General features: G+C 33.7%; 3 protein-coding genes across 4 annotated transcripts; 2 read left to right on the top strand and 1 right to left on the bottom strand.

The window, feature by feature from the left end:
* Positions 1-1,813: 1,813 nt before the first annotated feature.
* LOC7485707 (uncharacterized) lies at positions 1,814-3,667 on the top strand. 2 transcript variants are annotated; one of them, XM_006369459.3, is made up of 5 exons: positions 1,814-1,978; positions 2,107-2,266; positions 2,424-2,546; positions 2,641-2,802; positions 2,926-3,667. In XM_006369459.3, exons 2-5 carry the CDS (start codon positions 2,124-2,126, stop codon positions 3,461-3,463), a joined length of 966 nt encoding a protein of 321 aa, XP_006369521.3. In that variant the 5' UTR covers positions 1,814-1,978; positions 2,107-2,123; the 3' UTR covers positions 3,464-3,667. The 2 variants fall into 2 exon arrangements, with proteins under 2 accessions (XP_006369521.3, XP_024436753.2); XM_024580985.2 differs by lacking the exon at positions 1,814-1,978 and having other exon boundaries at positions 1,985-2,266.
* Positions 3,668-3,824: 157 nt separating this feature from the next.
* LOC7485708 (U-box domain-containing protein 33) lies at positions 3,825-8,999 on the bottom strand. The gene is made up of 7 exons (XM_002299841.4): positions 8,449-8,999; positions 8,026-8,144; positions 7,597-7,706; positions 6,816-7,170; positions 5,585-6,136; positions 4,561-5,271; positions 3,825-4,271 (listed from the first exon to the last, which is right to left on the bottom strand). Exons 1-7 carry the CDS (start codon positions 8,627-8,629, stop codon positions 4,089-4,091), a joined length of 2,211 nt encoding a protein of 736 aa, XP_002299877.4. The 5' UTR covers positions 8,630-8,999; the 3' UTR covers positions 3,825-4,088.
* An 11,967-nt stretch (positions 9,000-20,966) lies between these two features.
* On the top strand, positions 20,967-22,157 carry LOC7465117 (cyclin-dependent protein kinase inhibitor SMR3). Its single transcript, XM_024581464.2, has one exon. It carries the CDS (start codon positions 21,465-21,467, stop codon positions 21,966-21,968), a length of 504 nt encoding a protein of 167 aa, XP_024437232.2. The 5' UTR covers positions 20,967-21,464; the 3' UTR covers positions 21,969-22,157.
* The last annotated feature ends 348 nt before the right edge of the window (positions 22,158-22,505 follow it).

Genomic DNA, 22,505 nt, shown 5'->3' with positions numbered 1-22,505 from the left:
GCTTCTTCCAAGCAATTTCTGCAATCTCTGTAAAACATGGACAATAATATTTTGCTCAAAATTTGAAATTCAAACTGGAAACCTGCAGTCCATAGTGTTTACTGTAGAGATGTTCACTTGACATTCATTATTAAAATTAAAATTAAAATTAAAACACTAAACCTCGTCAGTGTTTTATCGTAAAGGAAGACACATTGCAACGTGGAATGCTACAATATAATAATATTTTATTCATTCATTACACAAAACAAATGCTCTATATACAGGGTAAGATGATTTTTTTCAGGGGATTTATTTAATTTTATGAAATTAATCAGGGGCATAATGGTCTATCAACTTTTTCTTCGCAGTTAAATATCATAAATACCCTTAAAAATAAAAATAAAAATAAAAAGTAAAGGATAATACGTGCTTTTGTGTCATTTCATTTTTTTAAAAGAAAACAATTACTTCATTTCGCTTCAAGTAAAAAAAATAAAAGAGGGGTTAAGGGGTGTTTTGGTATTTTCCTCATGATTTCTCTGTTATAATCTATTTGAATTAGGGGCAAATCAATCTTTTAACAAATAAAATAAAAATAAAAAGATTATTGTGTCTTTTGAAGTGTCTAGTGGAGGCACAACGAATGGGGTTGTGCGTATAATGCAATTCATGGTTGTTCTGCGGCGATGTGATTTTTTTCTCCCTCCTCTTTTCTCTTTCCTCTCCTTGAAATCAGCGTTGGGTCAGCCAAAATTCAAAGTTGTCCTCCTATATATTTTTATTTCAATTGTGGTCCTTTTTTTATTATTGTTTTCTTTTTAATTTCATCTCTTTCCATTTAGTTTTATTTAATTTTTATATCAAATATGGTACTCATTCTTTTTATTGTTGTTTTTTTTTCAATTTTGTCCCTCAACATTTTATTTCATTTATTTATTCTTAATTTTGGTCTTCATTCTTTTAATTATTCATTTTTAATCTTTTTATTAACTTTTTTTTTAATTTTATCACCCAACATTTTATTGTATTTATTTATTATCAAGTTTTGTTCTTATTATTTTAATTGTTCTTTTTTTATCCTTATCTTATTTTAAAAATAAATTCCATCGACATTTTATTTCATTTTTTATCCAATTTTGGTCCTCATTCTTTAAATTTTTTTTTTATATATATATCATTTTCTTAGTTTATAGGTTATCCCGGTTTGCGATTTAGTCAAAGTTAACCCAGGTAGTTTTGGATTTTTTTTAATGTTTTTTTTTAATTTATTTATTTTTTCAATTTCATCCTTTAACATTAGAGTATTAGATCTTGAGCTTTCTGATTTTTTATGTGTTTTCTTTCTACGAAGTTATCCCGAGTTGCGGGTTAGTCAGATTAACCAAAGGTGACTCGGTTTTTTTCAATGTTTTTTATTTATTTATTTAACTTCGATCCTTTTTCTTGCTCATTTTTTTAAAAAAAATTAATCCTGATCTCATGTCGCGGGTGATAGGTTAGTAGAGTGAACCCGAGTTGACTCATGTTTTCTTCTTTGAAGTCTTTTTTTTAAAATTGATTTTTTTTTAATTTTATCTTTTAAGGTTAGATTTTTGAACCTTGAGCTTTGTTATTTTTTTCACATTTTATTCTATAAAATATCTTGATCTAATATCTCACGTGTTTGTCAAATTAACCCGAGTTATCATCCCATCACATAAATATCTTTTTTTATATTAAAAAACTTTGACTTTACCCGCGGTGCATAGCAGACAGAAAAAAATCTATTTTGTATCCAAAACCTAGACATCCTTTTCACCCTTATATCTTTACTTTGAAAACATCGCTGTTAACAATGCGAGGCCTAATTTTCTTCCCTTACTTCAGATGTCATGTTGAATTTGTCCACTCCAAAAATCTAAGTTTTTGTGTCCCATTTTCTGACTTCTTGTTCTTGATAACAAGTGCAAGTCCCACATTATTTACCTTTTTGGATTAGTATTGAAGGGTTGTATTGGTAAGCACAAGTGTTTTTTTCTTTCATCAAGTAATTAATATTATAGGAAGGATAGCCTGATGTAAAAATAGCTTCCAATTTTCCTCTTCTTAGCTGCTCTGATTTTTTTTCCCCCTTCAACTCATCAGACCCTCGATTCTGAATCATGTTTATCTTAAGCAAAGGCAATACCAGCAGCAACGTGGGTACACCATCATTCCATGAACTTAAGAAGCAAGCTTCTTTCTTCTTCAAGGAAAAGATTAAGAGTGCTAGACTAGCTCTCACTGATGTCACACCGGCAGAACTGTAAGGCTCTTGTTAGTTATTTTATAGATTGAACTTTTAAACAGCTAGTAGTCTAGTAGTGATTTATTTCAACAAGGGCTTGATATGACATAGCATGTATGTCTTTTTGATCTGGGTTATATGCGTTTCCTGGTGGTGCTTGAATAATATTTGGAAGGTTGACTGAAGAAGTTACAAGTGGGAATCCATGGGCACCAGACAACCCTGCCCTTGGATCCATTTCAAGGGCTGCTTTTGAAGTCGATGATTTTTGGAGAATTGTGGAGATTCTACACAAGAGGTTTTCATTTCTGGTTTCATGATTTATTTTCCCTCTTGTTATCTCTTTCCTGACTTGGATACTTTTGTATGTTTGAACCTTTCGGCCAAGTCAGATTCTCGAGATTTGAGAGAAAGAACTGGAGGTCCTCTTACAATTCCCTTATTGTACTTGAACACTTGTTGACTCATGGACCAGAGAGTGTGGCAGGGGAGTTTCAGATTGACCAAGATGTTCTTAGGGAGATGGAAAGCTTTCAGTGTATAGATGAAAAAGGGTCTGTGATTCTATTTATGCTTGTATTCATATTTATCTTCTTCTCATGGACTTGACATGTATATATAAGCTACCAGCATTTTTTTTTGTCTTCGTCGTCACTAGTAACAAAAAATATGTGCAGATTCAACTGGGGTCTCGCTGTTCGAAAGAAATCAGAGAGTATCTTGAAGCTGCTTGAAGAAGGACCTCTTCTCAAAGAAGAGAGAGAGCGAGCTAGAAAGGTGACTAGAGAGATTCAGGGATTTGGGAGCTTATGCCACAGGTTTTCATCAGCGCAAGGCATTCTACAGGAATCATCTAACGGAACATTTGCAAGAAGTAATTCTCAGTTCAACGATTCCTGGGAAAATCAATTCTTATCCCCGAAAGAAGAAATTTTGATCCAAACAGTGCAACACAAGGACACAAATTCCGAGTCTGCCAAGAAAAGGGCGAATCTGGATTCTTGGGAAAGTACCGTCAACGTTTGCCAAATGCCCGAGAAACCTGGAACAAGTCTCAAAGAAAACTTGGTTCCTAAGAAGGAAGAATTACATCGATGGAACGGCACAGGAGAGGGAAATCCCCTTTTGGTTGGCAGGAGAGATGAACCAAGGATTATAGAGGAAAACCACCCCTTTAGTGACGCCGAGAACCAAACCACTGCTTCCCTCCTTTGAGCAAGAGATGAAATCCTGCAAGGATTTTAGGATTTCAATCTTGTAGACATAGCGTCTGCAAATTTCTTTGTGCATTAGTCAGTGGCCAAGGTTTGTTCCTGTTATACGTGTTGCCGGTTGTACAATTCTGTAACCCACGGAAAACACAGCGAGCATTGAATTTCTATTATGCTAATATATACTGAGATAAGATGAGGTTCTTTAGCACTTTGTGAACGCTTATGAACGGTTTTGCTTTTGATCAAGACTTCGATACTTGTTAGAGATGTATTAATTTTGACTTCGATACTTGTTAGAGATGTATTAATTTTGACAGTCTCCTAGCACAATGGCTAGATATGTTTTGCCTCAAAAAGACTAGTTAGAAGCTTCAAATTTCTCAGACTTCGATACATATCCATCTCGAAGGACACATGGTTTTCAGGTTTCATTCACTTGGCTGAAACAATTTTGTACAAATAATCAAACACAGCCGAATTTAACTCAACCAATGCAGCATCTAAAACACTACCCGCTATCTTTCATGCAGCTATTTCTATCATCTATACACGGTGAAGCAAGGATAGCCTAGAATGCAATCTATACAAACATGATTAACACGCAATATAACTGAATGCATGGGATTCTAATATTTACAAAGCCAGTCTTGAATGGCAAGACGCAATGCATGGTTGGGAGTGAGATGCAAGTGATCTAATCTCAGATTGGTCATTGGAGATGTTTCACGGCCATTTGCCAGCCATCCACGCAAGGCTTCTCCTTCATACGTGAACCCATCAGCTGCCACCTGAGGGTCGTGCATTATTTCCTGAAAGAAAACCATTTGATATGTAAGACAAATTGAGCAAAATACCCTGCTCTGTGGTAATCAGAATGCTTGCTAAAAACTGCACTTTGGAGGACTGGTTTTCAACTTCAAAATGACAGAGCTTGTAAGCGCTGATTAAACCAAGCCACTGCATGTGAATATCTAGAAAATGAAATAATTGCTGGAAAAAGAATACGGGGAAGCGGGAGAAAGGGTGTGTCTCTGTAGTGTAAAACGTGGTGTACAATCATGTTATTCTCAGTTTCATTATAAATGCGTGCCATCTTACCTGAAGAATAGGGCACAAGAAGAAAGATGGCACCGGCCTCTCCTCTGAAACATGCAGATGTTCCAATTCCCTTACCAGTGTAGGTGTTAGGTCTGGTCTACCCCTACTGCTCAATTCACAGAACTGCAAGGCCAAATCCACTAATCGCCTTGCCACAATCATTGGCCATTCAGCTGATGGATCCAAAATTGAGGTTAATTTCCTTGTTCTACGCACCTCACCTACCAATCCAGCAGGAGGCTTACCGGTGAGTAGCTGTAGAATGATTACTCCAAAGGCATAGATGTCAGACTTCGGTGTCAAGACTCCAATTCTTTGGAACTCTGGATCTGTATATGGAAAGGAACCCTTTGGAATAGTGCTCCAATGAAAACTTGGCTGATAAAGACTATCCTCTGTTACCAACCTGCAAATTCCAAACTCACATATCTTGCAGCTAAGTTCAGAATTTAGCAGGATGTTTTGTGGTTTCAGATCACCATGGACAATCTTTTCAGGTTTGGAAGAGTGCAAGAAGCAAAGGGCACTTGAGATTTCAGCAATAATACGTGTTCGAATCTTCCATGTCAAGGGGGCAATGTTGTTTTTCTGGAAAAGGCGGTCTTGGAGGCTCCCATTGGGCAAGTACTCATACACAAGAGACCATGCTTCTGGACACGCACCAAGCAGAGTCACCAGATGAGGATGCTGTAGTTTGCCAAGAACTTGGACCTGCTTAAATCAATACTAAAGGTTATTTCAGAGATATTGTGTGAGATAAATGGTGCTGGGAAATTCTAGATTCCAAATCAGATGGTTTTATATGTGTCTCGTTAAATACTGCATATTGTTTGCCGATCATCCCAAACATCAAAGTATGAAGATCATATCGAATAGTGAATCGTCCAAATAATTGTCAAATACCAACGGACACTCAAGGCATGAGTATGGCATTGAAAGGATTAGTAGTGATACATCCAAATAACTATATGGGATATCTCTCTTTGCATAGACAGAAAGAGAGAGAGTTACAAAGAGCTCTAACCTCCTTTTGAAACTCTGATTGCCCTTGCATGTTATTTGGATGCAGCCTCTTTATAGCAACAGTTCTACCCAACATTTCACCCTTGTAAACTTGACCACAACCTCCCTGACCAAGCTTGAAGCTCTCAGAGAAGTTGCACGTAGCAGTTTGCAAATCAGACAAAGAAAATTCTGCTAATTCAGGCAACTCTTCAGTGATTCCAAGAAAACCATTGCAGTTTGCAGTTCCTGCTTGCCCAGGGCTTCTCCACCGCTCAAGCCAATGCACAGCTTCCATTTTCTGCCGTCGGATCCTCTGCTCTTCCTGCCGCAGAGACAAAATGGATGTTTGAATGAGTTTTAATTCTCCAGAAGCTTCCTCACACCTGTGATTTGCTTCCTGTGCACGAATGTCTAGAAGAGCAACATTTCTCATGGTTCTCTCTAGCTTTCTAGCTACTTCATCTTTCTCTTTCAATAGCTTTTCTTGATCCTGTATTGTATTATTGAGTGCATCTTCAGCTTCTTTTCTAAGTTTAACTTCATGTACAAGGGTAGATTCATAGATTTTGACCTGATAAGAAGAGAGTAATTAGATTCTCTCCAATGAAGAACCAATACAGCATGTACCAAAGTTAGCCACAGGGAAATGACTAGGAGTACCTATTTTTTATTGCAATCACATGTTGCTTAAATCTTCAAATAGCTAGCACACTCCCCTAACTTGGAAGTCCAAATAAACATCTCGGAGAAAAAAAAATGTGGGCACTCTAAGATTTTTCAATGATAGGGCGAGAAAATATATTTGGGAAAACTTGCCAGATTCCATGATGTGAATTTGTATAAAATTACAGCAAGTAATTTGAAAAGGAAAGCTATAGAAACACATTAAAAAAGAACATGAAACATTACTGTCTATTTCTTAAGCAATTTTTCATCTGTTCGCCTGATTAAAAAAAAAAATTGAAACTTCACAACAAATAAAAGTGAAAAATGTGTGGAGGGCATCCCAAATTTTCTTTGCTTGTTGACTAATTGACCTTATTTCCTTACAATTGATTCAGACCTCTGGTGTGAGGTGCACAAGAATGATGAAGTTTCTACCCAGAAGATTCAGAACATGCTGGGCACAAAGTGAGTTGACCACTAATTTACAGTCTCCTCCAGAGTTTACACTCTGAGGAGTCAGAAAACAGCCACATGATCTACAAACCGAATCTAGAAATGAACCGGGAATGCTGAAGTGCGGTTACCTTGCTGAAAGCTTCCATTGCTTCCAGTTCCAACGTTTTGCACTTCAACAACTCTTCAAATGCTTCATTGCCCAAAGCTTCTGCTTCTAAACTCACTTCTTCAATGTGAGAATATGAGCTTTCTTCCTCCACTTTTGGATCAGAACCTGAAGACACTCTCATTGCAGTGGAAGTGCATCCTGAAGCACAGCTGCTACTTGTTGAACTAAATGAACCCTGAAGAAGATTTGAATTTTCAGAAGCTTCTCTTGTCCATATACATTTCCCTTTGTTGATAAACCATATCTCACAGAACAAGGGAGCATGTTTCGCAGCATAGTTTTCTTTGCAGGAGCTCTTTTTGACCTTCATACAACTGTATCAAACCAATAGGATTGAATATAGAAAGGAACATCTAAAGCTCCCAGTAGAGCATAATGCTCCAGCATGTAAAACAGATAGTAAAAGAAAGTTTGTGCCAAGAAATACAAGACTGCTGATGAAATTTGCTACAGAGGCAAGATGATAAGTAAGGTATTACTCTCCTGTTCTGAAGTAACATTCAAAAAATGAGTGGTCTTTGACAGAGAATGTATATTTGTCTTAAGAGATGATGATGCGTTATAGTTTTACTTTCAAATCTATCGGTGCATGGCTTACAGATTTAACAAACATGAAACTACGCACAAAGACAGTTGTTGCACCGCTAGAATCAACAAAAGTATTTCACGAAAGAAACACTTAATGGAGATCACCGAAATACTGGAATAAGTGATTGTGATAATACTGGTTGTCTGCTTACTTTTCTTTTACAGCCCCCATAACAAGCTTCCTGACACCATGTCTGTTCACCAATTCTACAATTCCCTTGTGAACTTGGTCACTTTCAAGTGTAACAATAGTTGCTTCAACCTGCACAATGAACATTTTCCCTGAGATGATTAGCAAAGAAAACAAATTTCTGAAATGAAGAATCATTCAACTAGTTACTCTACATGCAGATTCATAAAAGTAAGACAGCTAAATCAAGTTGCTATTAAATTAAAAAAAAAATCCTTAAAAAAAGCTTGACAGCAGGGTCAAAGGCAAAGCTGCATTTCTTAACAGCAGAAGTAGATCAGGAAGTGTAGTGTCCTCGCTTACAGTTCAGTGACATCAAAATCACTTTCCATGCAAAATTAAAATATCACTCTCCTACATGTACAGAGATCTGATCTGGGAGATAACACACCTTTGCTCTACGACAAATGATCAAGTAATAATCAAAAAGTTTCTTCGTCCGTTCATTCTCCTCCCTTCTAAATGCGGACACTACTTCAGCATTTGCTTGACTAGCTGGAAGCTTCCCCACTACAATAAAAATCTCAAAGATGTGATTATATACTCCTATATAACTGGAAATCAAAGTACATATCTTAGTCGTAAAGCAAATTAAAAAACAAATCCTAACAAAAATTAACAGTAAATTAAAGAATGAAGAAAAATCCCATCTTGGATCCAAGAAACTTTCTAAAAATAAACCAACAAGTGAATAAACAACAAGATTTGAAAACAAAACAAGAAATAAATTGAATTCAGCAAACATTTCAAGATTCGAGTACAGTACATAGACCAAAAACAAAAAAAGAAAGGAAGCAAGAGAGATAGAGTTTACAGAGAGTAGGTATCAGAGGAGAAGGACGGTGAACGTGAAGTAAACAAATTTGTCTGGTTCCCAAGCTTTCGAAAACCCAGTTGAGCAAGCTCACAGCTTTCTCTATAGAATTCCCTAAAGCCACATAAACTCTTTCGCTGCTACTTGCTTCCGCAATGTCCGGCAACTGAGAGCTCAACATCCCGTTAGACCCGAAACCGAACCCCACAGAATGGGAATTCGGGTTCGGGTTGTGGTGGGGCGGGTGGGCAGGATTTAGGAGCTCTATTTTGCTGGAGAGGGTAGAGAGAGAGAGAGAATTTGGTGTTTCTTCGTGTGAGTCACAGGATTTGGTAAGAGAGGGCAAGTCATAAGTGAGATTTTTTTCAGTATCTGTCGGTTTCGCAGAAATGAACGACGGTGGAGACCATTGGAATTTTGTGTTGACTGAATGGAGATGCAAAGCAAAGGGCACGTAAGTAGGAGGAAAGAGACAATGGCAGGATTGACGGAGGTTTTTTTTTATCTTTGTTTAAGAAAGGATCGTACGAGCAGAATCCTTATGGAATGAACGGAAGCGAGCGAGCGAGCGATCTCGGAGTAAAAAGTCTTACGTTTTGGTCATTGCCATAAACATGTGTAGAACGATGTATTTGTAATACAAGAAATATGATTTAATGCAATTGAATCGTCCATTCTATTAGTTTTTCTGGCTGTATAATTATATAGTAATGCAATGAAATTAAAATTAAGGAAAAGTTACTTAGGAATCAAGTCAAGATATATCTGAACCTAGTAACTTTAGATCAACACTAGTTTATACATGTGCCCCATGTTATGGAAGACCCAAAAATTTTGCATGCCTAAAAAAATTCAATCTTTTTAGTTGTTAGTTTGATGCCTTCAAAATTATCTTGAATTTAGCATTCCAAACTCGATCTTCAAATATTCTAGATTTATAAAATATAATGTATTTATTATTACAAATAAGTAAATTAGTCGATGCAATTTCATTTTAAAATGATTAAGATGTATCAAATCTCGATATATATTAAATTTTAACTTGTAAAGTCTAATGAATATGTTTATATACTATATAAACAAATTGAAATTTAAAAAAGTTTAAATGTATCAAATCTTTTATCTAACTAAAACTCTTGATGTAATCTTAAAATTAGGTTTGAATTTTGCCACAATATTCTCCCTGCCTAGATCCGAAGAGGATTGGGTATTATAACTAGCAAAGGTTAAACCAAGAAAATGTTATTTTGAATTTTTTTTATATTTTTACTTTTCTAGTTCTTTTGATTTTTTTTCTTCTTTTTAATTTATGTTAGTTCGGCTGCTATTTAATCATTATTGTGTGTTATTTTCATAACAATTTTTATGAATTATTGAATTTTAGATAGATTAAATTGATTTTCTCTACAATTAAAGGTTCAATATAAGATGTTAAACAAATTTTCTTTATGATTTAGAAGTATAATCAAGAACTTGAGAAACCCCGATTAAATCTTTTACTTAATGCTGTGTTAAATTTATCAAGGCTAAACTAGCCTAGCTTAGATCCCTGCACCTTAGACATGAAATACTTTCTAATTAATATCAAGGTTTATCCCAACTCTCGATCCTTCAGATCAAATACAAACTCGACATCTAGAATCAAAGAACTAGCTTGAACCTTGAGTAGTGCCTTAGACATGGTGTAGCCTCCCTTCGACCACTTAAAGTCCTCAAGTCAGCACCACATAACTCTTGGTGGAGTCCAGGACCTAACCTGAACCAACCCTTGAACCCTTGTCTTGCTCTTACCTCCTGTGTTACAAACCAAACATAACAAAACCTAGCCTCATAGGTTCAACATGCATTGAACTTGGCCTAGTTTGAGCTAACACCTAAGCACCCTAGACATGCTTGAGGCATCGGATCTCATGTTTTTCAATTAACGGATCCGAACCACGGCCGATATCTAGGCACTTTAGACCTATTTGAGATTAATCCTCGACAGACCCATGGTGCTCTAGACCTAACTCAACACCAGTGCTTCGAACATTATCTCGCCAAATAAGCAAGGGGACCAGATGCTCCGGGGGAATGGATAGAGTTTTAACAGTCCAAACATTGCATCCGAGATTATTTGGTGGCTTGCGCATTGGGACAAGACCACTAAGTGATTTTAAAATAATTACTAGCTAAGTTTTAATCATGTCATAGTTCACTTACATTTGTCTTTATCATTCTTGTTCTAATGGCTTATCCAAACTTAAGGCCCTGGTCTTTATCAGGGAGTTTTAGCGTCTTAAAACAACGAATATGGAGCCAGCTAGGTGCCACGGCGCTGCCTCCCCCGTATTGTCAACTCATTTCCAGCTCTAATACTCGTCAAAAACCACATATTATGATTGGAAAGTGATCGAACCACCAGCTTAAAAACAGGGATGTCTTAATTAAAACCGCCTAGATACCAGTCAACCACCCTGTCTAATGGCTAGCTTCTAGAAAGCATGGTATTCTATATATTGCAAATAATATATAAATATAATCTAGTTGAATATAGCCTTGCTCTTTCCTTAAACAACACCATTTATCTTTCTTTGATGTTAGTTCTTGAATGAAAACAAACAAAACTTAAGGATAAATAAATTAAATAAGTTTTTTTTTTTTTTCCAAAATATAGCAGAGTAGACAGAGGCTATTAGGGTTGTTGAGTGGTCAACAAAATTCGATTTTTGTTTGGAGATAGAGGTGGCGTTTTACTTTGCTTTGTCTTTCTTTGATGTGGAATTGACATCATTTCGTCGTTGGGGCTTTATCCCCTCCTTATAACCCAAATAATAATAAATAATAAAAAAGTTTAAAACGAAGCAGGCCTGCGAGGTTTGCCTGCTATGCTAGGCCTATGGGTCTGGGCTGAGCTAGTTACGCTGGGTGCAGCAGCCACTGACCAATATGAATATATTTATACTTAAGAGACTGAAATCTAATTGTGTGAAAAAAAGAAAAGAAAAAAGTCACTCCAAATTTATTTATTTATTTTGAAAAATGATCCCCTGTTTCCCCTTCTCTTTTTTTATATTAGTTTCTTGGTTTTGAGATAGGAATTGATTGTTATGATTCCCTGCGAATCATCTAAGCATGAGTCGAAGGTTCTTACTACTCGGTATTTTTCATTTGGTTTTCAGGAATCCACACCAAAAGAAAACAAAAATTGAATTAACGATTGATTTATGTTGATATGATTATTTTTCTTGTATTTTAAAAATATTTTAAAAAAAATTAAATCTTTTTATTTTTTTTATTTTAATTTTTTTATATTTTCAGATTATTTTAATGTGTTAAGTTAAAAATAATTTTTAAAAAATTAAAAAAAAATTATTTAAATATATTTCCGAACAAAAAATAATTGCACCTGAACATCTAACTAGAAATACAAAATTGTGATTAAAATATGCATACAGGTCAAAATGTTTCATATTTGTACTTATATAGACACAAATTGTCTACGTCGACACAAGAATTATCAATTAAAATCGATTCTGTTCGCAAAACTAAAACCGTTCAAAAATTTCTCGACTTCATATATACGTCGTCGTCTATGGGTCATCCATGAACACAATATGGAATAATATGATTAGAAGAGATTGATCCAAATTCTTACTTGATCAAGTAGGCAAGTACTCCTATAGAGTTCCTCTCCAGATAAAAAGAATATATAAACGTTTTCCTCTTGGGTTCTTGTGGTCAAACAAAGGGGCCGGCCGGCCGGCCATGATCATTTTAGCTCGTACGATCATTCATTCTAGGTGGAAACCAACATAAAATGACCATGACACGCCGGCCCCTTGCTTGACCAAACCTATAAATATATATATTTTTATTTGTTTCAAGTACTGCAAGAGGATCTTTCGTTACCAAGAGTATGTTTAATTTTGGGTTTTAAAAAAAAATATTTTTTTATTTTAATTTAATTTTTTTATATTTTTACATCATTTTAAAGTGCTAATATTAAAAATAAATTTTAAAAAATAAAAAAATATTATTTCAATTTATTTTCACCAAAAATACTTTAAAAATCAAATAATATTACAGACTCCACGGAAAATCTGAATAAAAAAACTCCCGGGTAACGTGTTGAGGTGATTCTTTAGTCCAATCGTCAATACAAACACAGTATGTCCATTCCTAGCTAGTAGCTAGTTTTGCTTTGCGTGTAGCCAACATGCGACCAGATTTCATTTTCTACCTCGAGACACAGGAATCTGCAAATTTCTACATGAATCAGCTGCGTCTATCAGCATCCTCCACAAGATTATTTTCTACCTAGCTAGAGACATAGGTGTCAACTGGGGAATTATATGGTTTATTTGATCAGATTAATTAATGAACTGTCAAACTTACTGTAAGTGAGACTAATCAAACGCTTTTTTGTGCAGTTATATTATCACTCACGTAGCCATGATCAAAAAACACTGCTGGTGTGCATCACAATAACCCAATATAATGATACATTAACGACTGGTGAAATACTCGAACTGCAACCCTACTGCTAGTCGATCGGTTTAGAGAGCAGAAAATGGCGGGAAAATGGAGGGAAATGATGGGAAGATACCCGGAAAGGAGGAACACCAAGGATAGAAAATGAAAATGGGAAGGGATGATTGTTAGAGATGGGGCATGATGATCGTTGATGGGAAGCAAAATCATTAAGCATGAGCCTGAGATGCAATTATGTGCCATGAGAGTGTGTGTTCGCTTTTCGTTTTAAGTGTCTTGCCCCACGTTATCATAACCATTTTCACTCCTAATCACAACATTATTTAATTAGCATGCAAGCAGTGGTGAAACCAAGGCAGCTAGGCTAGGCTTCGAGGAGGTTTCGTCACTGTAGCCCTGTATTTTCGTGTGTTTTCATTCTTTCTCCATCCTTCATCTTTGCTGCTATTTGATCTCCAAGCTATCATGTTATACTAATTAATTTCCTAGCCACCCCTGACTCGTGAAGTCTTTATATATTGGAGGTTTTAGGGTACGTTATACTGTAGAAAAGCATCAAAACGAAGTCCATAGGACCATGGATGCAATACCAGTTATTCTTCTATAATAATAATAATACAGTGTGTTATAAAAAATTATAGCCATTAATTGTAAAGGTATGAAAGTCTCGACTCTAATGGGAAATGCTATTTTCAAGAGCTAAATTAATTAATAAAATAATTTTTATAGTGTAAATATAGTTTTACTTTTGTTTAAGTGTATTCCAATGGTAAAAAATATAATTTAGAAGAATCAATTATATTTTAATATATTTTATATTAAACTAATTTTAATATTATAATTATATAACTAATTTAATTATTTTTTATATAATATAATCATGATATTGATTATACAATTAAGATGGATAATTTATAAAATTAATGAAGTAATATGAAAGTTAAAAGATATAATTTTAAGTTTAAATTTTAAAATTTTAAAATCAAAATGTATTTATATGAATATTTTCAATTCCCAATTTCACATGATATTGTTAAAATTATCAGGCTTTGAGGTTTGCAGGCAGTGGCGGAGGGAGGGGGGCTGGCAGGGGCTGGGGCCCTGCAAGAAAATGCCCCTCCCTTGTAAATATTTATAATTTTAATAAAAATAACTAAATTTTTTTCTTTGCCCCTTCTAATTTATAATTTGGCCCCCCTAACTATTTTTTCTTGCTCCACCCCTATTTGCAGGCTTCTTTTCTTCTTCTTGTTCTGTTTTTAAAGAGGAAAACATAGGCCAACTGTAGATAAAGAGACGTTGGGCAACGAGTATATATATATTTTCTCCTTACTTTTGGCTTTTCTACATAGATATATAAAAATATAATTTTAGTAGAAGAAAATATATTTTAGTTATTCAAATAATTATCCCATTAAATCTGTTAAAATTAAAGATAATAGCTAAAATGACAGTTTAGGTGGATTTTATTTGGTATAAGAATTCTTGAGATGAGTATATTAGGTGGATTTGGATTCCACAAGAAACTTTTGAAGTTAAACGATTAGGGGTGAAATCCAAATCACATAAGATTTGGGGCAGAAAGAGAAAACAAAAGGCAGGCATGAGGGAGCCGCGTGAAATTAAGCAGACCTTTTTTCACGTCTATGATGCGATGAAATCCATGCAATCCAATTGGCCCCCCACTTTCCGCTGGAGAGAGAGAGAGAGAGAGAGAGACAATTCAAGGGATCATATCGTCAATTTATCATTTGAAGGCCTACGAGACTCACTTGTATGTTTCACATCGTGGTTTAACTATATTTTGAAATTTTTTTGAATTTGTTTTTGTTTTTTATTATTTCGATTAATATTTAAAATAAATTTTATAAAATAAAAATATTATTTTAATATATTTTTAAAATAAAAAATAATTTTAATTGTAACAATCACAATCATGCTCTCATTGGTCTTTTTATGATCTTAGATTTCATTTTTTTTAACAAAAAAAACATTTAAAATTACAATAAACTTACCAAATCTTGCTATCTATAACGGCATGAAGGAATCCTAGGAGCTTATTTGGAATCAATTTTATGTCATGATTGATTTTAAATATTCAGATAGATTGAATTGAGTTGGTTTGACTTATTAATTATTGTTTTTATTTAAAATAGATTTTAAAGTTAGAGAATTTATTTGACTTGAGTCGGTGAAAGTATATCATTTATCCAATTTACCCCCTTTTTTTAAGAAAAATTATTTCAAAGCAAGTCACTTTTCTTTCAGCGTGATTCGTAAATAAATCTATAAAAATCTCCAATCTAATTCATTTATATTATTCAAAGCTTTTTAAAATATTGAAATTAAGTGAATGATGTTAAAATGATTTTATTTCTACTCAAATTTTCTTATTAGATATTTGAGTTTCATATTCTTGAAGAGAATTAAAGTTTAGGTGAAGTAGGAGGTCCTTTAATACTATGTTATTTTGGAGCGGTACAATTTAGTGTTTTACTCGAAAATTGCTATTTCTTTATTCATCGATTAATTTCTTGAAGAAAAACACCCAATTTTTAAAAGAAATTACTAAGATATATTAATTTTCTTTTACCAATAATTAATTTTTATTTCTATCCTTATTTATGTTTTTTTTTCATTTTTATCTCGATTTGTTTTAGTAAATTTAGAGTATGATAAAGGATAAAAAGTAAAGTGGAGTATTTATTATAGTTTGACTTTTGAATTAGACATTTAATTGGGAATGTAAAAAAGAAAAAATAAAAATAAAATAACACCCTTATTAAAAAATTAATCAAAGGACTTTGGCCCAAGTAACTCCACTCCACATTTAATATATATATATATATATATATATAAAAGATAAAACTATTGAGTTTGACAAAATTTAAGTAATATAACATTAAAATAATTGCAAATCAAAATTCACTGTTAGTTGTTTTATTTAGTATTATATTTTTAAATAATATAGAGGTGAACTTCACCGATATTAATTTATTTTGTTATTTAATATCTTGATATTTTCTAAGGCCTTAAATTGTAGCAAACTTTATCCGTGTAAGAGATATTGTATAAAATCATCTAAAAGCCCATCATAATTTCATTAACATTAATGTTTGTGTAAGAGATATTTATCCATTATTAATACATGTCAATGATATTTTCTCTTGTTAAAATTATCAGGGGAAAATTACACTTTAGTCATTCCTCTCTATAAAGGGACAAGACTCATAGGTTATAAATATACCATGAATCATTTAAACACCAGAATCTCAATCTTCATTCTCTACTGCATGTTAATTTTTAGAGTCTTTCTCTAAAATATTATAGTTTTTTCTCTAAAAATATACTCATTTAAACATTAGAAAGTCCTCAAAATCACTAAAGGGAACCTTTTGTAGGTACCAACCCCTAGCCACCTTAGTTAGGAAGAATAGATCAGATTGTTAGAATTATGAGATGAACTAATTATCCAAGACATAATTCTTGCCTCTAAACTATTTGAGTTTTTTTGGATATCATCAATTGGTGCCGTCTGTGGAAATTGATCAAAAAATCATTAGTTTCTTTCTAATTACATTTCTAAGTTATTTTATGGCACACAACCATGACACATCTAGGCTAGAACGCTTGATGGATCTACATGTTACTACGAGCACTTCTGCCCTTTCGGACTTTCAACAGCTCATCAACTAAGTGCAATCCCTCACCTAGACTGTGTTAGCTGTTGAAGCAAAAATAAGCTTTGTCATCTCAACAAGTCTTGGCACTCGTGATAGCCCTACCCTTAAGATGGATTGACCAGGGGTCTCTCTATTGCAATAACATCACTCTCTAAAAGGACGGGTCATAAGGCTTCCTAGAGCTCAACAAATCACATTATGATATATTATCCTTAATAAAAAAATAAGTTTATTTTTAAATTATAATGATTGTTTTATTTTTAAATTATAATAATTGTTTCTCTAACATACATTTTTATCTACAAATCTTTAGTGGTGGTTTTTGAACTCCTGCACGATTTCCTTGAAAGAGGTTCTTTCTAATATGACTGCACAATTTCATTTGAAGGGGTTATATCTAGTACGATTACACATTCTTCTTGGAAGGGGTTCTCTCTAGTATGATAGCTTCACCCTTCATGATAGTTTGAGATGACCAATCTCAACAAAGCAATAAGACTTCCATCCTATGGCCAAATATATATCATCAAGGCTAATTAGAACTTAGAGAACTAACATAACTATTCAAATAGGTTCCCAAACCTTATGTTATCTCCAGAGATGATCTCGAATATCCCACTCTCAGGCATGACATCTCTCTAGTAGGGGGTCTCATGGCCATGTTATGGCTAGGGAGGTCATAGGGCAAAAAAATGCAATAACTCTTAAATAAGGGGCTCTTACCCCCTATAACAATGCTAGAAATGTCATATATATATATATATATATATCTCAATCCAATGAAACCACTCTCTAGTGGAGGGCTCTCAAGCCCTCACACCATTACCAGGGAGGTCATATGCCTCTCACTTTTTAGCAAGATCTTTCTCCAATGGCAAGCTTTTAAGCCCCACACCTTCACTAAGAATGCTATAAGCTTCCCCTATAGTGTGATCTCTCTTTAGTATGGACTTCCAAGCCCTACACCATTTATTAAAGGCCACGAGCCTCCATCTACGACCATTAAAGGATTCATTCCCCTTCAACCCTTAAAAGTTTTTCTAAGTATGGACATTGACATAGGTTTCCCTCAGCCTCTTAAAATATTTTCCAAGTATAAGGCTCATCCTCCTAGCGTTCCCCTTGACATTTTAGAAATTTTTCTAAGTATAGGTGTAAACATGAGTCTATCCTCTCCGCCCCTTAAAATTCTTTCCAAGTATAGGCATCAACATAGGTTTCCTTCAACCTTTTAAAAAATTTTCTAAGTATAGTAGTGGACATGAGTTCGTCTTCACTGTCTCCTCTTAGAAATTTATCTAAGTATAAGCGTCGATATAGTTCGCCTCAATCTTTTATTTAATTTTTTTAAGTATAAGGCTCACCCTTATTGGGTTTCCCTCGGCGTTTTAGAAATTTTTCTAAGTATAAGGCACTCTTATCGGGTTCCCCTTGGTCTCTTAGAAAATTTTCTAAGTATAGACCGACCTTCCTTGAGTCTCATTTCATCTCTTAGAAAAAAAATTTAAGTATGGGAGTCGACATGGATTCGTCCCTTTCACCTTTTAAAATTTTTTCTAAATACAAGATCCTTCTCCATAAGTTTTTTCACTTGTTAGAAATTTATTTCCAGTATAAGTTCCTCTATGGTTTCCCTTTACATGCTTATAAATTCTTCTTCAACCATGGTATATGCCCCTACACACACGAGCTCTTTGTTATATTAGTCGGGGTTTTCATCTCTCTTCTCATACGGAGAAGATTCAACAAACTTCTTATTCTGAGAAATTTTACAAAGTATTTACACATAAAATATCACAAAGACTTGGAGGGATACTACTAAACTCAAATTTAATAGGCTTAAAAAACTCTCTAAAAACCAAAAAAATCTACTGTCTCAGACAACATGCCCGGGCTCAACTCTAATTGGCTTAACTTAAGAAAAAAGCCCAGTACTAATAGGCTCAACCTTGGGGAAAAGCTTAGCGTTCATGGGCTCAGCTATATTTTGTATCTTACTCTCCCTACACACCCTTAGGCGTATAAAATTCTTTTAAGGGTACCATATTTTAAGAGATATTGTATACAAGTCTTTTAAGAGCCCTTCATATTTCCATCGACATTAATGTTGTGTAAAAGATATTGTATACAAGTCTTTTAAGAGCCCTTCATATTTCCATCAACTTTAATTTTTATTTAAGGGATATTTATCCCTTATTAATGCATATGTCTGATATTTTCCCTCATAAAACTATCAGAGTAAAATTACACATTAGCTCATCCTCTCCATAAAGAGACAAGACTTATGGGCTATAAATGCACTATGAATCTTTCAAACACTAGGTTCTCAATCTCTATTCTCTATTGCATATTAATTTTTAGAGTTTATCTCTAAAATATCATAGTTTTTCTCTAAAAAATATACTTACTCAAGCATCAGAGAGTCCTTAAATTCACCAAAGGGAACCTTTTACAAGTATTAGCACTTGACCATCTTGGTTGAGGAGAATGAATCAGATTATCAGAATTAAAAGGTTAATTAATTATTCAAGACATAAATCTTATCCTCAAAATACTTGGATTTTTTTGAACATTATCAATAAATAATTAGTCAAAGGGACTTTGGCCGAAGTAAATCCGCTCTCACATTCAATGTAATTAATTTTTTTTGATATAAATATGAAAAATAAAAGATAAAACTATTGAGTCCGACAAAATCTAAGTAATTTGACATTAAAATAATGGCATATCAAAATTCACCGTTATTTTTTTTATTTAGCATTATATTTTTAAATAATTTCTTATCATACTTCATCCGTAATAATTTAATTCGTTATTTTCTAACGATATTGTTCCTTTGTTTAAATGCCTTGTAATTTTTAAACAGAACACATGCCTCGGACATAAAATTTACTTGGAATTCAAAACATATTTTTGGACAGAATATTTTGCGGAAGAAAAAGGCCTCTTAGTGTATCTTTGATTTATCAATATTGTACAGATATCAAATTTAAAAGGCAATCAAGAGTTTTTATCAATGTTGTCAAAGAATTTTCTTCACAGGTGGCTCTGTTGCTTCACCAAAAGATCAGATCCAACATGCTTAACTCGGACCCCATCAACCACCGGACAATTTGTCGTTTCGCACCCAATTTATGAGACAATATAAGCACCCAGAATTCTTGCTTAGCTGGTGAAATTAAAAAGAAAAGAAAAAAGGCTTTTCATGTAATTAAAAAAAAAATGCAATAACTAGTTTTTTTTATTTTTTTTCTAATAGTTTTACACATGAGGTGAAAATATGGACAAAATAAAGTGAATATAAATATTTGATGAAACTTCCATACCGGTGTAATTAACAACTATTTTTGTAATTATAATTATTAAACTCAATTTAATTTGATAGATTAATTCAAGAAATATAAGATTAAAAACTTAATCTAAGTTAGGTTTTTAATTAAACTAGATGATATATTAATCTAATAAAATCTACTTAACCTGTTAAATTTTTTAATGACCCAGACAAACTGATCCAAATCTTAAGATTTTTTTAAATAACAAAATAATATTATTTTAATAAAAATAATTAACTCAATAATTATATTTTTATTTGAATCAATCTTCAAATTGAGTTGACAATTATAATTACAATGAAAGAGTTTAATTCTAGAGGAAAAAGTTGTCTTCTTTAGTGGTGTTTGTTTAATATTATAGTAGCTTTTATTGTTGAGATTTTAAAAAAAAATATTTTAAAAAATATTTTTAATCGTAGTTTTTCTTAAAAATATCTGATTTGTTAAAACTATTGTATTGAGAAAGATATTTATATGAAAAATAAATGAAAAGTATATTTTTATAAATAAATTATTTTAACTTTTATAAAATTAAGATTTAAAATATAACGGTTCGTAGTTCTTTTCCTCCTCCCTCGAAAGTAACGGCATCTCATACGCTCCTCCTACTGCACAACCTTATAAAAAAGATAAAATAAAACAAATAGTAAAAACAAAGAAAGCAAAATATTAAGTTGCCAAGTGTCGCAACAGTACGCTTACAAAGAAATTGATTTTTAAATTTTTAATTTTTTTGAAAAACATGCAAAACAGGGCATAAATTGGAGGCTGCCATGACAAAAACAAAAAAAAACATCGACTACGAGACGAGAAGTTATATATATAGTCATAAAATATGGCGAGAAACGAGAGGAGGATTGCGAGAAGAGTCACATAAAATAGCGGTTAGCACGAGATGGGTTTTTTGCTGTAGCAAACCACGTGCATCAAAATTCGTAGAAATCAGAGAAAAAGCGATTGCGATGCTTAAGCCACAGGGGTTATAATAGTTAGTTAATGGCTGACCCAATAAAGAGTGAACCTCATTCTCAAAGCGAGTAAGCGAGGGACTTTTTTTTTTAATTATTATTATTTTCTTTTTCTTGTTGATAAAGAAGAGTGAGTTTATGTCAGTGCTCAATAAATGTTGCATTGGATCCTTCGCCGAAGTGTTTTTCTAAGTTTCCTACGTTCTCTCCCTCCCTTCAAGAACATTTCTATAGCTAGAAACCCAAACAAGCTAAGAAACATTCACTAAAGAAACCGAAAAGGTGGCCATTTTTATGATTTGATTCTCAGCCACCACCACTGTATTCTATAATACCAAGCATTTCTCCTTCCATGGCTCCAGCCTACTCTTAGCAATCTAAAGCTATTTTCAGTATTTGCTTGCTTGTTTTTGTTTTATCTTTCCCTTTTCCCTACTAGTTAGATCACTATCTTCCTGAGTACCCTAGCTAGTATATATTCTCAAGATCTAGCTTTAGATTTCGACTGGGTTTTGTCCTTTGTTTGCTTTATTAATTTGATCAAGAGAGGTTTTTCTGCCATGTTCTCGGAATCGAAACCATTTTCGTTAACGGGGTTGCCTAACTCTCAGATTTTTTTCTCTGAGAAAGATCCGAATCCTAAGGAATTCAATTTCCTTGTGAGACCCACGTTAGAACTTGGAGATGACGGTGAAACTGTACCTCAAGAGCTTCATCAGGAAAAAGAAGTTGAAGAAGAAGGAAAGCAAGAAGATAAATGCGAGATCTCGGTACCTACTTTGAAGATAAAATTCCCATCTTTAGGAGCTTTCCAAATTGAAGATAGTGATCATGGTGATGGTTCGAAGACTCCAACTTCTTCGGATTGCAAAATCCCTGTCATTTTTCAATGTCCGCCTGCACCTAGAAAACCTAAATCACTTCCATCAACCAAACGAAAATCGCCTCGACGGAGAGTCTTACTTGATCTGTCCAACGAGGTTGAAACTTTGTTTCCCCCAGCTCTTGCTGCAAATCTTGGTGGCAAGATTAAGAAAGTTAGGCAAGGCAACGACACCAAATAAAGGTGCTAGCTAGCTACTTATAATTATGTGAAGTTAAATTTACATTTTTCTTAATTTTCTTTCATTTGCCATAATCTTCATGACAAGCAAAATCATATCCAGGATGCTAATATTATCAATAGTGCTATATATATCACAGATTCATGTCATTTCTTTCTTTACAATTAAGGCAGGTTCACGTTTCTTCTTTTTTGGCCCTTCTTTCTGCACGCAGATTCTGAATCTGCAGCTTGTTATGTGCAAAAAAGATTGATACCAAATTATAGCTTATGATGGATTACTCGTCTGGATTATGATAGACTTACTCATAGGATTCTACTAATTTACTGGTCCCCTCAAGTAATTTTATTTTATTTTTGAACAAACCCATCAGGATGTTAATAGTAAATGCTGTTTCTTGAATATGGGTTGTTCCTGTTTAAAAAATAAAGATAAAGAAGAAGATGGATTTTTTATGCAGGACTTAATCTAACGGGAAAACGAATGGATCTCTAAATTTCTCTGGAGCATGGATATAATTGCGTTGACTCTGTTTCT

Source organism: Populus trichocarpa, chromosome 1, assembly GCF_000002775.5.
Source record: "Populus trichocarpa isolate Nisqually-1 chromosome 1, P.trichocarpa_v4.1, whole genome shotgun sequence".
In the NCBI taxonomy this organism is placed as follows: Eukaryota; Viridiplantae; Streptophyta; class Magnoliopsida; order Malpighiales; family Salicaceae; genus Populus; species Populus trichocarpa.
The sequence above is the reverse complement of the archived record's forward strand: the minus strand, read 5'-3'. Positions and strand labels throughout refer to the sequence as shown.

Excerpts from the sequence above, each read along its gene's own strand:
- LOC7485707 (XM_006369459.3), top strand. The coding sequence starts at position 2,124 with ATGTTTATCTTAAGCAAAGGCAATACCAGCAGCAACGTGGGTACACCA. Across the intron at positions 2,267-2,423 it reads GATGTCACACCGGCAGAACT|GTTGACTGAAGAAGTTACAA; the intron begins GTAAGGCTCTTG and ends AATATTTGGAAG. Across the intron at positions 2,547-2,640 it reads GTGGAGATTCTACACAAGAG|ATTCTCGAGATTTGAGAGAA; the intron begins GTTTTCATTTCT and ends CGGCCAAGTCAG.
- LOC7485708 (XM_002299841.4), bottom strand. The coding sequence starts at position 8,629 with ATGTTGAGCTCTCAGTTGCCGGACATTGCGGAAGCAAGTAGCAGCGAA. Across the intron at positions 7,707-8,025 it reads TCATTTGTCGTAGAGCAAAG|GTTGAAGCAACTATTGTTAC; the intron begins GTGTGTTATCTC and ends TTCATTGTGCAG. Across the intron at positions 4,272-4,560 it reads TCTTGTGCCCTATTCTTCAG|GAAATAATGCACGACCCTCA; the intron begins GTAAGATGGCAC and ends GTTTTCTTTCAG.
- LOC7465117 (XM_024581464.2), top strand. The coding sequence starts at position 21,465 with ATGTTCTCGGAATCGAAACCATTTTCGTTAACGGGGTTGCCTAACTCT.